At 38.9% G+C, this 16,784-nt stretch overlaps 1 protein-coding gene across 1 annotated transcript in view; it reads left to right on the top strand.

Moving 5' to 3' along the window:
- Positions 1–16,784, top strand: part of PRELID3A (PRELI domain containing 3A) — a 528,271-nt gene that overhangs the window by 113,791 nt on the left and 397,696 nt on the right. Inside the window, exon 2 of the mRNA XM_044067173.1 lies at positions 9,590–9,758. Coding sequence (XP_043923108.1) covers positions 9,590–9,758 — 169 coding nt within the window. The remainder of the gene's footprint in view (positions 1–9,589; positions 9,759–16,784) is intronic.

Here is a 16,784-nt window from a genome sequence, read left to right on the forward strand (position 1 = left end):
CTTTGATGAGTCAGCTTTGTTTGGCCCTCAAGTGAAGGAAACGTTGACCAGGTGTGAGCAGGACAGCAAAACTCTTTCTGCCGTAGGAGTCCGTTTTTCCACCCCTTCTAGACCTTATCCCAAAGGACAGAAGGGTGGCAAAATGTGTTTCCGCAAATCCCAAGGAGTCACACCTAATTCACGTGGTCAGTTTACCCCTAGAGGCAGAGGGGGTAACAACAACAGACGCCGCTCTAGAGGCAGAGGGGTCCACAAAACCAGGGAAACAGAGAGTCTCTCTCTGACAAGCCCTTTCAGCATCCCTGAGATGTTGCCCGGCTGTCCCTCCTTGGAGGCAGTCGGGGGAAGACTATCGCTGTACCCAGAAGCCTGGCGTTCTCTCACTCAAGACAGATGGGTACAGTCGATCATATCCGAGGGTTACAAAATTCCTTTCGAGGAAAGTCCTTTCTATCCCTCAAATTCCCTTCCAGATGTACCACCCGGTCTAAGGGAAATTGCAGAGTTAGAAGTCTCAAAACTACTGCAAAAAAGAGCCACTCAAGCAGTTACAACAGACCATTCAGAGCCCGGAATCTACTCAAGGTTCTTTTTGGTCCCCAAAAAGACGGGAGACTGGAGACCAATATTGGATCTCAGCAGACTCAACAAGTCTGTGAGGAAGACAAGATTCCGAATGGTCACTCTTCAGTCGATTCTGCCCTTCTTGCAGAAGGACAACTGGATGTGCTCAATAGATCTTCAGGATGCGTACTATCACATAAAAATTCACAGACGCTCCAGGAGATTTCTCCGCTTTCGGCTGGGGTCCAGTCATTTCCAGTTCAGAGCCCTGCCCTTTGGTCTCACCACAGCCCCCAGAGTGTTCACCAAATGCATGGCAGTGGTCATGGCTCACCTGAGACGTCAAGGATTCCAGGTGTTTCCGTATCTCGACGACTGGCTCCTGTCAGCCACCACCAGGCATCAGCTTGTTCAAGCCAGGGATTACACAATAAATCTTTGTTCTCATTTGGGCATCTCGATCAACTTGAAAAGTCATCCTTATTGCCCTGCCAGTCTATTACTTTCATAGGCGCAAACTTAAACACTGTTCAGATGTCAGCTACCCTTACAGACCAAAGAGTTTCAGACATTCAAAGTCATGTCAGGATCATTCTAGCCAACAAGAAAGTACAGGCCAGAATGGTTCTAAAGGTATTAGGCCTCATGGCTGCGGCCATTACTCTTCTTCCCCTGGCTCGCTTCTACATGCGCCTTCTTCAGTGGATGTTGTTCACTCAGTGGTCTTACCAACAACTTCCAATGCGTCACCAAATTCTGGTGACACAGATTTGCAGAAATCATCTTGCTTGGTGGATCACTTCTCCCCAGATTCACCAAGGCAGACACTTTGTACCCCATCCCGGTAGCCACTGTCACCACGGATGCCTCCCTGATCGGGTGGGGGCATTATCAGGGCAGGATGGTTCATGGGACGTGGCAACCGCTCGAGTACCACCTGCACATAAATGTCCTAGAGATGAGAGCAGTGCTTTTAACGTTGCAAGCCCTCAACGACTTTCTTCCTGTAGGGACAATTGCAGTCCACACAGACAACATGTCTGTAGTTTGGTATATCAACAAACAGGGCGGAACCAAGTCCTACCCCTTGTGTCGAGAAGCTCTCAGACTTTGGCAATGGGCGATCTCCTCTCATCGGTTTCTGGTAGCAATGCACATCCCTGGGAAAACCAACATTTTAGCGGACAGATTGAGCAGAGCTATTCTCATGCCTCACGAGTGGTCTCTCAAGCAATCTATAGTGGAAGAGATATTTCTGGAATGGGGTCGCCCATGTTGCAATCTTTTTGCTACTCCTCAAAACAGCAAATGCCCAGACTTCTTCTCTCTCTTCCCTCTGTCAGGCCATCCCCCCAGAGACGCTCTGACCCAGGATTGGCCCCAGGGACTTCTTTATGTCTTTCCTCCTTTTCCCCTGATCCCTCAAGTTATCAACCGTTTTGAGAGCCAAAATGATTCTCATTGCTCCTTATTGGCCTCAACAAATTTGGTTTCCGTTCCTCCATCATCACCTTTTGGTGCAGCCGTGGCATCTGGACCCAGTGCCAGATCTTCTGATTCACCTATCCGGTCAGCTGCACCGGTCTATCCCTTCTCTCAAACTCACAGCATGGTTGCTCCACTTCCTTCCTTAGCCAGGCTTCCTTTGATCTCTAACCCTGTTAGAGACATCGTAGTAGCTTCTTTAAAATCCTCTACCAGGAGGATTTATACAAGCAAATGGAAACGTTTCTCTTATTGGGCTAAAGCCAAAAATATTGATCCCTTCATTGCCCCAGTTCAGGCAGTTTTGGACTTCTTAGCGGAGATTTTTCATGCAGGCTCCTCTTCTTCCACAGTTAGAGTTCAATTGGCTGCTATCTCAAACTTTCATGTTGGGATTGCAGATCACAATATTATGTCCCATAGGCTTTGTAGAGCCTTCTTGAAAGGAATTTTCCTCCTGAAGCCTCCAATCAGGAATCCTCCTCCTCAATGGGATCTAAATTTAGTGCTGACATCCTTGATTCTTCCCCCCTTCGAGCCAGCTGTTTCTTGCTCCCTAAAATTTCTTTCTTGGAAAACCTTATTCCTAGTAGCTATTACATCGGCCAGGAGGGTGTCTGAACTTCATGCTCTATCGGTTCGACCCCCCTATTTGGTCTTTCACAAAGACAGAGTATCATTGAGAACTAATCCGACCTTTTCCCTAAGGCCTCCGCAAAGACTAATTTGAATCAATCCATTGATCTCCTGTATTTTTCCAAACTATTCAAACAGATCGAACAAAAACTACATTATCTTGATGTCCACCGCCAACTCAGATATTATTTGGACAGAACTAAACAATTTAGGAAATCCGATCAACTCTTTGTTTCCTATGCTGATAACAAGAAAGGCCTTCCTGTCTCTAAAGTGACCTTATCTAGATGGCTTTCTTCTGTCATCTCTGAAATTTATCGGCTCAGGGGAAAACAGCTGTGCTCAAAACCTAAAGCACATTCAACTAGAAGCTTAGCTACTTCTACAGCTTTTCAAGCTAGACTTCCTTTAGACACTATTTGTGCAGCGGCCACTTGGGCCACTCCTCATACTTTTGTTTCCCATTACAAATTGGACTTGGCCTCCAGGGACAGAGCCAGTTTTGGCTCTACAGTCCTCAAGAGTCTGTTCCATTGAGCCACCCAGGATAGAGGTGCTAGGACGGTCCCATCAAGCAAGAATGAAGGCGAGATTGACAACTTAACATTGAGAAGTTATGTACCTACCATAACGTTCCATGTTAGTTGTCTTCTCTCGCCTTCTTTCTTGCGACCCTCCCTCCTTCCCCCAGGCCTGGACAGACCTTTTTCTACAAGGAATTATTATGCTTATGACCATTCAGAGCTGGTCCTTCTTCCATCCTGTAGACTTTCCTTCTTCCTTTGGGAAGTATTTATGCTTGGTGCTATTGCCCTTTGTCATCAAACGAGATCTGGGTACTTACCGCCTTGCATCATGGGATATGGGGCTGCCTCGAGCTGGTAAAAGTGACTCTCGAGCTTAGCAAGTGCCGAGTCGGAGCCGAGGATAGGCTCCGAACCCATCAAGCAAGAAAGAAGGCGAGAGAAGACAACTAACATGGAACGTTATGGTAGGTACATAACTTCTCATTCAACCCATTAACATTTAATGAAATACATTTCTATTTTGGCATCTTTTGAGAACAAATGGTTTAAACACTAATGAACACTGGTTTAGTAGAATGAATACAGATCTTATATGTGTACAAATTGTTATGGACAAACATTCTAAAACTAGTATTAAAAAATCTACGTTAAAACATTTTAATTTTCTAACATGGAATAAAAAATCCTGGTTTGATGAAAATTTCATACAAATCACACTAACAAACCCATAGCTCTGCCTAATCACAAATCTTTCCTACTGCTTATGTAGATATAATAAAACATGAATAAAATAGAATACACTCTAACTGTATAAGTTATGCTTCTAACAAACATAACAGAGAACTAAGCAATTAGTTTAATCTTGTAAAATCACATTTGAGATAGGAAGCCACCGTACTTATAACAGTTGTCTTATTTTTTGTAACCGTGTTCATATTACTTACTTACAAATATGTTAGTCATTACTTTCTTAAAACACAGTTCCCCTAATTTTAAGACTTTTAAATATTCTATCTACAAAATAACTAATAACTATATACATAGTATACTGCATTGAATATTATAACTTCTTGCCGAACTGTTATTTAGGGTATGTGGGATAAACTTTTACTTACGTAGTTTTGTATATTGTGTACAAAAGCTTGCTGTTCATGTCAGTGTTATCAAGCACACCAATATAAAGTGTCTGAAATAAGTGTTATCTTTATTACTGTCTGTGTTAGCCTTTTGGTGAGATAAACTTAATTTAATTGCCTGTGCTTACATTTAATCGACTGTAGGCAGCCGTATTGCATATGTATGTTGTCAGTAGGTTAAAATGTTATTTATTTTTATGCAAGCTATAGTAACAAGGGATTTCAGGGTTATGTGTGCACTCTCCCTTCAGCTCCACTCTGTCATACAGAACTGTACACTTCTCTCCACAGAGCTACATGACCACATACATATATGTATCTAAACATCGCCTTCTCCATATAGTTGCAATCAAATGTAAGCATCCAAGCATAAACATACACACTCACATCTAGTAGTCATCATGACATAATATAGAATAGGCTTTTGAGGAGTCTGTTAGAAAGCTGTAATGTTGCTTACTTAAAAAAAAAAACAAAACAAAGCCTGTTACATTAGCAGCAACAACATAAAAGATGGCCAGGAATAAAATCAAAAGACTTTATTACACAAACTTCTCTAGCAACTCGGCTGAAACGTTTTTACAGAGTGTAATCATGTACACAAGCACAAATATTTAAATACACTTAAGAATCAATTAAATCATTAAGAACAATAAAATAATTAAAGTCAGTTATAACCAATCAGATTATACATCTCCAATTGCACTCATTATTTAAATCTTTAGGGAATAAGGTTTCAAATTTTAATATAAAAATAAATTCTTTTCTCAAAAGTTCATTTATTTTTCTTTGATTTTATCCTGAATAATTTTTCTCTTTGGTTGTTGCTATAAAACCTGTTACGTTGTTTGAATGAAAAATAACATAAATTTACTAACAGCTTATACTTTGTTTAATATTTTATAAAAAAAGAAGTCATGCAGCAGTTTATTTTTACAGCTGTTTTAAACCTCAGTAAAGTTTCTGTTTAAATGAGGGCGGGGATGCTCTGTGTATTCAAAAATGAATAAAACTTTCTGTAACTTAAAATGTATGCTGACCTTATTAATGAATCATTCACATAATCCTTCAGAGCAACATTATATGGTTGATTTTGAGTAGTCCACCTTCAGAGATCTTTTCCCTTGTATATCATGTTTTTTTCATCTCCTCCCCTTGCAGTTCTTATCATAAGTTTTCTTAGAAGAGAAGCTTCTCTGTTTTAACTCAAGTAGTAATATTGAGTTTAAAATTAAAAAGCATGTTTTAACTTACAAAATAATTTCTAAACTCAATGATTAATGTAAAGAAGTCTTCAAAACCTTCCAATAATGTCTGTTTTAATGTTCCATTCAAAACTTCTTTTCATTTCCTGTTTCTGGAGGAGTTAGAGGTCATAGGTTCATAGGTGTGTACTAGGCTAATGGCCCTGGAGCCTTTACAAGCCTAGCCCATAGGATTACCCTGGCATCGTGCCACCCAACCTTAGTTCCCAGTGCCTCTGTTGAGTAAAGCCATTGGAGTGACCCCTGGGGTGAATTTTCCATTTCCCATCCACTCTTCAAGATTTCTCCATGCTTGACATTTACAGAAAACCCACGTTTTCCAATGGACATCTACATTTCAACAGTTGCCTTCTCATTACTTACAAAGTTTAACCACAGGTAGAAATGACACCTTGGGCAATTAAATGTGTGGTGAATCAAGATAATATCGAGCAGTGAAAAAAAAGGCCAAACCCCACGGAAACACAACTGGAGCAAGACAACGCAAAAAAAAAAAAAATCACTGTAAACAGACCTAAAATTAATCTCCAATCACAAAAAGGCAAGTGCTCCTGCAATTCCACAGTTGCCTCTTCAGACCACGTCAATGACAAAATTGCATATCAACAAACAGTAGCAAAAGTCCAATTGATCAAACCACCACCCAATAAGAAACAACAAAACTCCCATGCCGGTACGACGCAAAGAATCACATGGCACACCACGGTATTTCACCAATAAAAACTCTCAACCTCCCCTATGGCTTTATGTTTTTATTTTTGATTATGGAATGCCATTGTTTATTTATATTGTTGTTGACATTTATTTATACTTTTTAGGGGAGGGTAAGAGTTCCTTTCTCATGAGCTGTTCAGAATGAAACCAGGCTACTGTGGAAACTCAGATAAGCTTGTGCTATTAAGAAAAACACTTTTGAAACACTTTTAGACTTTCAGGTGGGAAAATGAAGTAAAAGATGATAAAAAGTTGAAAGGGCTCACTATCACTCTGGGGTATCAATGAACTATGTAAAAAAAGACACTTTAACAGTTTTAGTGAAGAAATAAAGAAAATAATTCAGATAAGCCCCATTTAAAGTAGTATTCATTACGTACATGTTATTTAAGCATTTCCCCAACATTTAGTAAGACTGCTGTTGATCATGTAAATGTTTAAATTTAACAGCAAACCATGACAGAACATATCTGCACATTTTTCTTTCTTTTAGTAAATTGTTTTAAGTAAAATTTTCACTGTACATCAAACCCAGACTAATTATCATTACTTGTATATCTTCTTACTGATATTTAAATAAGGTTAAGTATAAAACTTTAATCAGTTGTTTAAACTCAGATTATTTATTTCAGATTATTAATGTAACTATTACTTATACTTTTACTCCCTTCTAGTGGAGAATCAGATCAATAAGCAGGACATTATTGCTTACTGAAACTATATTTTAATATGAAAAAATGAAAAGATGAAAAGTTTTGCATTTTGATGAAATTCATTCAGAAAGGTAATATAAAACCATGCATTGTACAACATCATGTAGTATTCTCATTTGCCCATGAGTTTTTTTTCTTTTTTCCATTTACTGTCCCATTAATTTCTTGTAGCATGTCTTTTCAGAGATGAAGTCCACTCCATTTCTTCAGTGGGATTAAATAAGTTGTTTTTCAGTACAGAAGAAACAGTATCTTCTATGTTTTCAAATGCTTTTCTTCCTTCTGGCAAGAAACGTCTTAAAATTTTGCTGGGTAAACTAGATGTGTTTTTATTTCAGATTTGTTTAGACTTTTCAACAAGGGAGTACATACTTTCCTTTTTGAGACAAGTAAAGAAGAAATGTCATTGTCATATCTGACAAGGTTATCACCTATTTTGATGGGTGATGCAGACCAGGCAGTTTTTAGAACTAAGTCTTTGTCCTGACTGGAAATTAATTTCACTATTATGGATCTTGGATTTGAGGTTTTCTTGTTTGAATTTGTTGTTTCAATGGATATGTGTGCCCTCTCTATACCGTATGATAGGGCTTCAAGGAGGTTTAACGTTTTTGGAATCCGAGTAGTTAAAAAGTTTACACTATTTCTACCTCTTGCTTCTCAGGCACTACATCTATCCTGATATTGTTTATTCTTGCCATGTTCTTAAGATCATCTGTCTTCACCAGGAACTTGTTTTGTTTTAAAATGAATTTAATGTTACTTCCTCCTTCTGTCAGCAGTCAGTCTACCATCTAAATCAGCGAGTCTTTCATGGCAGACATCTGAAGTTTTTGCTGTTTAACTACTTCATTTATTAATTCTGCCTGTTTTTACAGTCTTCTTTGATTGAGTCTACCGTAGAGTCTTGTTTATCCAATTTTACTGATAAGTCCTGAATACTATTGATCATTGTAGCTCTTTTATCACAATGACTTCTTCAAATGTTGCCTTAGAATGGCTCATTTTCATTTGATATTTTCAAGCTGATGTTTTGACAGGAAAATTTAAAAAAAGAGTGGATTTTTTTCACCAGTCTCAAATAGTTTCCAATTCTTTATTTCACCTTTTTAAAAGTTTTTTTACTGAAATAAAAAAAAAAAAATCCTATTAAAAATGTATAGGAGAAGCAGAGCAACATTCTTGGGCTGTTAACTGCTTGCCATCTTGGCCACGCCCCCATTGCACAAGCTTTTAGTGGTTTAATGATATATGTGCTTTTAAATAGGTGTAAGTGTACACATAAAATCAGTAAGTTTGTGCAAGGCTTAATCTCAGGGCCCAGGTAATAGCATTTGAGAGATATGACTATTGATACTGCTTGTGCTATAACATTCGTTCTATGACTGCTATTGTGTTGTTGCATAGCAGCAGTTTTTTTTTCACTGCAATCATGTTTATTTGTTATTTTCATGTGTCTGCCATTCCCCCCTCATTTCAGGTTGTCTAGTGCCATGACACTAGACAAATTAAGTGGAACTGTGAAAATACTAATATCTTGAAAACAGTTTGCTGTACATTAAACACAGTAGTTCCAAAAAACCTGCTTTTTTCCTGAGATTTGCAGTCTGACTTTGTTTCATTTGGTAGTAAATACCACATTCATGTTAATTTGTATTTGTACCTTTGTGACTCGGCCAGTATGGAAATGATCTGATGAATCCAGGAATTCATCGTGTAGTCTGGTAAACTGAATGTGTGCCTCCGTGCATTTGCCTTTAGCTTTTTGAATAGTTTGACTGCTTCATTATAGCTGTTTTAGCTGTAATTATTTTAAACTTTTTCTTTGGTGATGCCTGACATACTTTTGTGATAACTTTGCTAGCACACAGCTTGTTGACACCTGTTTAATGTAGTATTAAGCAGTGCTTTTTGATACTTGAAAAATAATAAATCATGTGGAAATGTCTGATACTGTAGCACCAAGGGTTAAAGCCCTGACTGTGCCCCAGACAAGCCATGTTCAGCTATAAGGATGGGCAGTTGGTGTACTGCAAGAGGGGAGGATGGGAGTAGGTTGCTGATGCTGACTCAGACGTACTGGGGAGGGAAACTGACTAGGCTGCCTGTGATAACAGCATTAGAAGCCTGGTAAGCTCCATGCTGCAAGCTGTATACTGCTTGTTGGGAGTTAGTGCATGTGCAAAAGCTTCCAAAGGCAGCGATTGTGGAGCTCGCAAGACTGCTGTGGGGTAGTGGGAGATATGGCACACTGTCCAGCAACAGTATGAAGATGCACCAGCATCTTTGATCCCCTAACTGTCCCTGGGTTTGATAGACCTGGTGAATAGGAGAGAAGAGAGTTGGTGGTGGCAGTTAATGGTTAGCTGTCAAGAGTTAGAAGAGTGGGGGGAAGTGGAAATGATGACAGGCTGACTTTCTCCATTGGTTTTGTGGATATACTAGATGAAGAAACTACCTGAGAGAAACAGCAGTGCTATGCTTTAGCAAGCAAATTATAACTGACCAGGCATGGTGGATATTGATGAACTTCCTTTATTTTATTTCAGCCATCCTTGGGAAACTGTCATCAATGCTGCTATGAGAAAATACCCAAATCCAATGAATCCGAGTGTGGTAGGAGTTGACGTTCTGAACAGAAGTCTTGATGGTCAAGGCAGATTACACAGCCATCGGTTGCTAAGTACAGAATGGGGACTACCAAGCCTTGTTAGAGCGGTATGTTCTTCTCCTTAATCTGCATGATAGTTCTTTTGATGATTAAATTATCTAAAGCTAACGATTACTAAATCAGACGGCTTTATTCATGGTGTATAAGCCCTATTGGTATATAACAGTGTTTGTACACCTCTTTATTTCATTGTGGTAGTAAAATGGTAAAATATATGAATTTTTTATGTGATTTGAGTGCATATCATAACATCACGGCGTTACCTTTTCTGCATTTCTTACTGTATGTCTTGCTTTTATCTTTTCTGAAAAAGGTTGAGTTTAAACTTTTTAGCAAGGGGCATATAATGGTTGGAAAATATCGTTTGCTTATAAATAAATGTGATTTTTTTTTTGCATGAAGATTGGCCTATTTTTGTAGCAGCTTTTGTATGAATTATTTCAGGGAAGGGTAAATGGAACTTGCCTTAACTAAAACCATTTGTTTATTAGGAATAAAGCCTTTTTACTGAAGGCTCAGAACATTATTATAAAAAATAAATAAATAATAATCAAAGGTTTACTTTACACCTAGACCCATGCACATATTGACAATGAATTATTTTGTTGTTTATAAGTTTTTTTTTTCATAACTTAGCCTGTGTTGTGAATTGCCAAAAGCATAATCTTGCTTGTCAGTAAGAGCCATGATGTTCTTCCAAACAAAATAAACACCAAGCCATGTTCAGATGTGACTGTTTATTATGATATATTAATAAGATAATTCATTAGCTTTGAAAAACCTTTAATTAACAAAACAACAAAACCATATCATATGAGGGTCTATATTATTTAATCAAAATATGTTTTCATCAAATACATATTCAAGGAACGATAAACAGCGAAATTCAGTTCAGCGAAGCATGGATTTTTTTCCCATGGTTAGGAACCAGTCACCCACTAGCACTCTGGAACATACACCACACTAAATCAAACCCACCCAAGTGGGAGGCTTTGCCCTCCACAGACTGACTGCCTTCCCTTTTTAATTAAATCTTTGTAAATCCAACCTTCCCTACCCATTTGATCAGTCTTAGACTTGGAGAGCCATATAATAACATGCATGTGCATGATCTTCACATTCCCCAATACAAGTTGTTGGCCACCTCATTGAACATGAGTATAGCTGCATACATCCATGTAAATTAGAAAGCCTAAAAGCACAGTGAATGATCATCATTGACCAAGACTGTTAAACCTTTAATTAAAATAGGGAGCAAATGTAGCCCTAACGGTTTTCTAGCTTCTTTCAAACCAGCTTTCAGGTTCGCCTAACCCTTTATCATCAATTCAATAGACCATTGTTTAGTAACCAGGGCTAGGTTTAAACAGCGAGCCAACCATTATAAAGCAGCTGTTTGAAGCTATAGGGATGAGGGAGAATTCTCCCCTTATGTATCTGTGCACTAAAAAATGGAAGACTAAGTTGGGTGGCCAGTTTCTGTCAACCTGGTGTAGTGCTCTGTAATACTTTATAAAGTTCTGGACTCCTGAGCAATAGGCTGCCTTTGTGTTGACTTTCATTGTGGCTAATGCCTGGGTGAGTATCGGTCTTCTCTCAGGAGCCATAACTGTTGTGCTATTTGTGTGGGCTGTTGCTGTGCCTCTGGAGCCAAGGAATGGAACCTGTGGAACTGCATGTGTGAAATGCTGTCAGCTGTAGAATTCTCTTTGCCAGAGATATGTTCACAACTAAAAGATATAGTGCTACTGAGAGTAAAATGAGCTGTCTAACAACTGAATTATGCGTGGTCGAGTTGTTTTCTTATTCAAGATGTGTCCTGCTGCCTTATTGTCAGATTTGAGAATGATCTTTTTATTCTTTAGCTCATCCTTCCAAATGTAAATTTCCACCAAAATGGGGAATTTCTTTGAGAAGGCGATGTCCTTTAATACTGCAGGAAGCCACCAAGAGGGCCATGGTGCCACAAACCACCTTCCTGCAAGGAAGCCTCCATCCCTGTTCTGGCTGCTCCATCAGTGAGTAGATTCGGGGCATCTTCAGAGAGCCATTCATCCTGCCTTATGGTACTCCATCAAACTGTCTCATAAAAAAACTCCACAGCCTTAAATCATCTTTTAACCTCCTAGAAGGGCAAACTCAGTGATGCTTCCTTTTTGCCCCTTTCAGTAAATCTGCTAGACCTCTTGTAAAGGTCCTGCCTGCCCGGACCACCCTGTAAGCAAAAGTGAGTGTAGCAAGTAGGGACGTAACTTGGCTCACTCAGAACTTTCTGCTGGCTAAAAATGCTTCTGTCTCACCTGATAACTTCTTGATTTTATCCTCTGGTAACCTAAATGCTTTAGAAGGTATGTCAGTTTCTATACCTAGAAAAGTGATGCATCTTGCAGGACCCAATAGCTTGTCATTTGCCAGTGGGATCCCTAGTTCTGAGCACAGCTCCATGAAAATGTCTAAACCCCATTGGATGCTATTTTTTCCTTCACCTGCAATTAGGAAATCATTCAGTTAATGCACCTCTGTTGCTGTTGTCACTCTGCACTCTTAAAACACTTGTATTGAAGAGGTGAACAGCTCAAAAGTGGCACACGTGCAGTTGCATCCCATAGGCATGGCACTGTAAAAATACAAGAGCCCATTAAGTGAAAATCCTAATCTGGGCCAATCTTCTCTTCTGTTGGGGAGGAGTCTGAAAGCTGATTTTATGTTTATTTTAGCAAGCTAGGAGTCTTGGAATGATTTAATAATCTTGGAAGTTTCATCCAGCGTGGCATATTTGACCCTTGAATCATCCTTCACTATGAAGTCATTTACAGAAGCAGCTGGTGAGTAGGATAGGTGATGGATTAGCCTAAAATGACCCACATTTTTCTCGGTAGTAAACCTGGTAGCAAAGTCATGAGGAGGTCCCAGGGTGATGATTTAAATGGGCCGATTAACCCTTCCTAGCTGAATTTCCTCATTGATTGCCTTCTTGACAAATTCATCCTTGTGAATTGTAGACCTGAAATTTTACTAATTTATTGTTGAACAGGGAGAAGAATGCAAAGAAAAGCCCGTTTGAAAACTCTGCCTTAGTTTTACATCCACCTCCTTATCAGGGTAATTCTGTAGCTCCCTAACTAATGTCTTCAGGTTAATGGGGTAATGTATTGCTCTAAAAACTCTGAATCCCCAAATGGAGCCACTTCCCAGGATATCCTTGTCATCAAGGCTTGGTCTAGTGACTACTGGCTTGGTTTGCTTTATTTTCTGCCTACAATTGAAAGCAGGGTGAGGCTTATAACAATGGGACCATGAACGAGCAAGTGTACAGTTCGACCAGAAACAGCGACCAGTGCTGTATGCCCAGCATGTCTTAGATTCTTGGGTTAACATCCCCACTTTAAGACTAAAGATCCCTGCTCTCTCCGGCATGGTGTTGAGCCAATGTAGCTGTGTGTCTATGGTCCCACTTAAGTTCCTTCTTTGAGCTTTAAGCTTCCTAAACTTATGATCCTAAACCAGCCAGGCTGTGCTCCTCCATATGATGAGCCTTCCTGATCATCAGCACATAAGAAATGAGAGGCAGAGGCAACAACGGCTCCTTCTCTAAACTATACCTGCTGCATATAATAGGAAGCCCACTGACCAGTTATCCCAAGATTTGCCACCTGGTAGTTGCTGACCTTGCCCAGTGCTGCTAGTGCTGCTGTTAGGTCTTTTGCTCCAGTCTTCTCAGCTTCCAACAACCTCTGAATGCCATCAGTGTCCATTAATTCAAAAATATCTATGTACTCAACTTTTAGTATCTTGTCTTTGATAGAATTAGGTATATGTGCAGTTACTAGTTGGCCCCCAACCAGGATACCACCAGTAGTTGCCCTCTGCTTTTCAAGGTAAAAGGATGTGAAGAAGCCTGACATCCTCATTGCTTTGACCTAACTGTTCACCCACAGTTGAGCAGAAGTGTTCAAGGGCTCTGCTGTTAAGTTTAGTGCATTAATATTGCTGCTAATCAAACCAGATGCACACTTAATATTACTAGCTGTAGCTAAGCCCACAAAACCTTTCTCCAGAACAAGGTCAAATAATTTTCCTTTGCTACTTCCTGGAAGGGACTCAATAAAGTCATTTAAATATTTATCCTGGGTCCGGTTCAGTTTACATACATACATACATATATTTCAAACATGGGCATTAATGCTTTCTATCCTGCCAGTGTTCTAAAACAGTTGTTCCCATAAAAAGTGTTCAGGCTGTTCTTAAAAATATCACATTATTGTTAACAATACCATCATTACCTGCTGGTACTACTCCTGTGATTAAATTTTCCATGCTGTCGCCATGTACTGTGTCCACAACAACTACTTCTTTCTTGGTAGTATATCTAGGTCACTTTGCCAATATCTCAGCTGTCTGCTGCACATCTGGCCTTGCAAATGGTCAACCTTTTTTTTGGCGCTGTCATGGTAATGGATTCCTCGTTCTCCAACTCTTGAAACAGTTCATCTGCCTGTGCTGTAATCGTAGCTTACCTGGTCTTCAACTTCTGCAGGGCTGAAATACCTTCATGGTCACAGATGATGGAGCCTTCATGAGGGAAGAAATGCCAGTGGTAATTGAGTTTCTTGACTGAGTAACTCGACTGTAGACTTATTTGCCATGAATGCAGTCAAGTGCTCCACAGGGGAGATTAAACCCTCCCTTTCCTGTGTTTTGTAGGTGTATATTTACTCTCTGACAACTGCTTTACTCATATATCCTGTGGCTATCTGTTATTGCTTTCAAACAAAGGTAAAGTGGAGTGTTAGAATCTATGGGTTCCAGATTCCACAAGTTTTACAGCATATGGTTGGTATGGAAATTAACGTATCAGTTGTTGCATGTATGAACAGATTAATGTAGCAGTTGCATCATGGAATGTCAGGAGTAGTATAAAGCTTCTGTAAGTTTCACTGTAGTCATCAAGACAGAATTCTGTGATTCACATTTGTTTGATTACATTAGGTTGGAACCGCTGTTTCTTAAATGTATATGCAGCACAGTTTTGTTTTACAGTGTTGAATTTTTCTGTTGTTTTTACTCCAAGGTGATGTGAGAATGATTACGTAAGAGGGTGGGGACAAAATGGTGTGTTTATTATGAAAAATTTTTGTAAGTGCGCTTTATGTAGGTATTTAGATATGTGGATTCTTGGAATTGCAGTTCATTGAATTATGTTTCAAGATTCCTGATTCAAACATTTGAAATTCACTAAGTCATTAGTAACTGCTATTATGTATCTGTGGTAGAGTAAACCAGAATTATTTGCTAATGAGTGGAGAGTGACTTTGTTTTGTGTGTGACAAAAGGGGCTGCAATGTCAGACCCTAGTGAAGCAGTGCTAAAAAGAAAGAAAAACTACAGTTTATGATAGGTAGTGTGCGTCACTTCATTGACTTTTCTCTGTAAACTTCCTGATGCTGTGTTGAATAGGTAAAAGCCTGAACAAGTTATTTTGTTTTGTTTTTTTCAGCATAAAATATGAGATTGTTAGAAAGTTTTTTGTTGTAATATTCTATATTTAAGAAGTGCTTTTCTATATTTCTACCAGGTGCTTGAATTAATTTTCCAATACTGACATTGTAGTGTAGTATAAAGGGTGTGCCTCTGCACTCCTGAGATGCTCTTCTTTGGATGAAATATTAAATGGAGGTCTCATCTGCCTGAGTTTACTTTACAAATTAACACATTCAATCTCAGCTGCTGGCTTTAATGAAAAAAGATGTAGCTATCCTGTTAAAAGGAACAACATTCTTGAGAGTATTAGTAAAGTGTCAACATAAATTAAACTGAATGCAGTACAGTTAAGAAGTCTAGGAGAGGAGCCTTTTTTTAGTATCAGCATATCTCATTAGATTTGACAGAGTTTGGAATGTGATTCATTCCATTTCACTGTAAGGCAGGAGTGTCAGATAGCAGTCTCCTAACAGCATTGTGCTGGTGGATTTCCATAAGCAACATTTTCATTAGGATTGGTTCTGAGACTGGGAATTTCATTTTCATCACATTGAGGACTAAGACTGGCAGGACTTGGTTAACCGAGTATCTAAAAATTTCTCCAAGCTACCAAGCCTCATTTTTTACCTAGAATGATGTGTGACTTAGGAAACTTCTCCAGATCTTTTTTTGCTGTGTATGAAAGTTAGTTGTATTTACAAGTGATCAGAACTTACCATGTGGTTTTTCTCAAAATCATTTATCATCATTTTATTAAATCTTGTCATGGTTTTGATTTATTGTCAACACCGACCTCTGTTTCTGCTTGTTTAAACATACATCAGTTAAAGATAATTGAAAAAAACAATATACAATTAACTAATAAGAAATCAGAAAAATAAAAATATTTCATTTAAATAGTATGGTTAAACATCATTACCTGCACTTTATTTAAGTCATAAGACTGTAAACATTTTTTATACTAAAGATAATCCCTAATATTATACCCCTCCCTTTCTGTTGTAAAATTCTAGCCTCTAATGACACACTATTATATTATGGTGTTGCATAAAATGCATAGCTGTGTGACTGCTAATAGTCCTAATATGTTCTTGTACTCAACTTTTCCGTTTTCTGATAGCTTGACCTATTTATATTAACCTGTAACGGCACCTCAGTGCATATAAAACTGCAAAAGTTTCACATGAAAATCTTTGTGTCAACCTCACACCTCGTAATATTTATCATATAAAACCATCTAACAATTATCTGACAACTACAAAACAAACCACAGGGGAAAGTTTCCCTGGATTGTGTATGAACACTATGTTCTTATTTAGTCTACTAACATAATAATTTTGAAGCTGCGGTGGTGCAGCAGTAGCATTGTTGCCTCACAGCAAGAGGTTTTCCTGTTCGATTCTTGGCTGAAGCGCCTTCTGTGTGGAGTCTGCATGTCCTCCCTGTGGTCAAGTGGCATTCGAAAAACATGTGTAGAGTGGGCGTGCTTTTGTTGAAGGTTGGGCGTCAAGCTGGCACCTCGGCACCCGTAAAAAATCTACAACCGATCATTAGCGGACTGGAGTTCTGCTGTGGCGACCCCCATCTGGGAA

This window comes from Protopterus annectens, chromosome 3.part1 (assembly GCF_019279795.1).
Source record: "Protopterus annectens isolate FY-2018-M chromosome 3.part1, PAN1.0, whole genome shotgun sequence".
Lineage (NCBI taxonomy): Eukaryota > Metazoa > Chordata > Ceratodontiformes > Protopteridae > Protopterus > Protopterus annectens.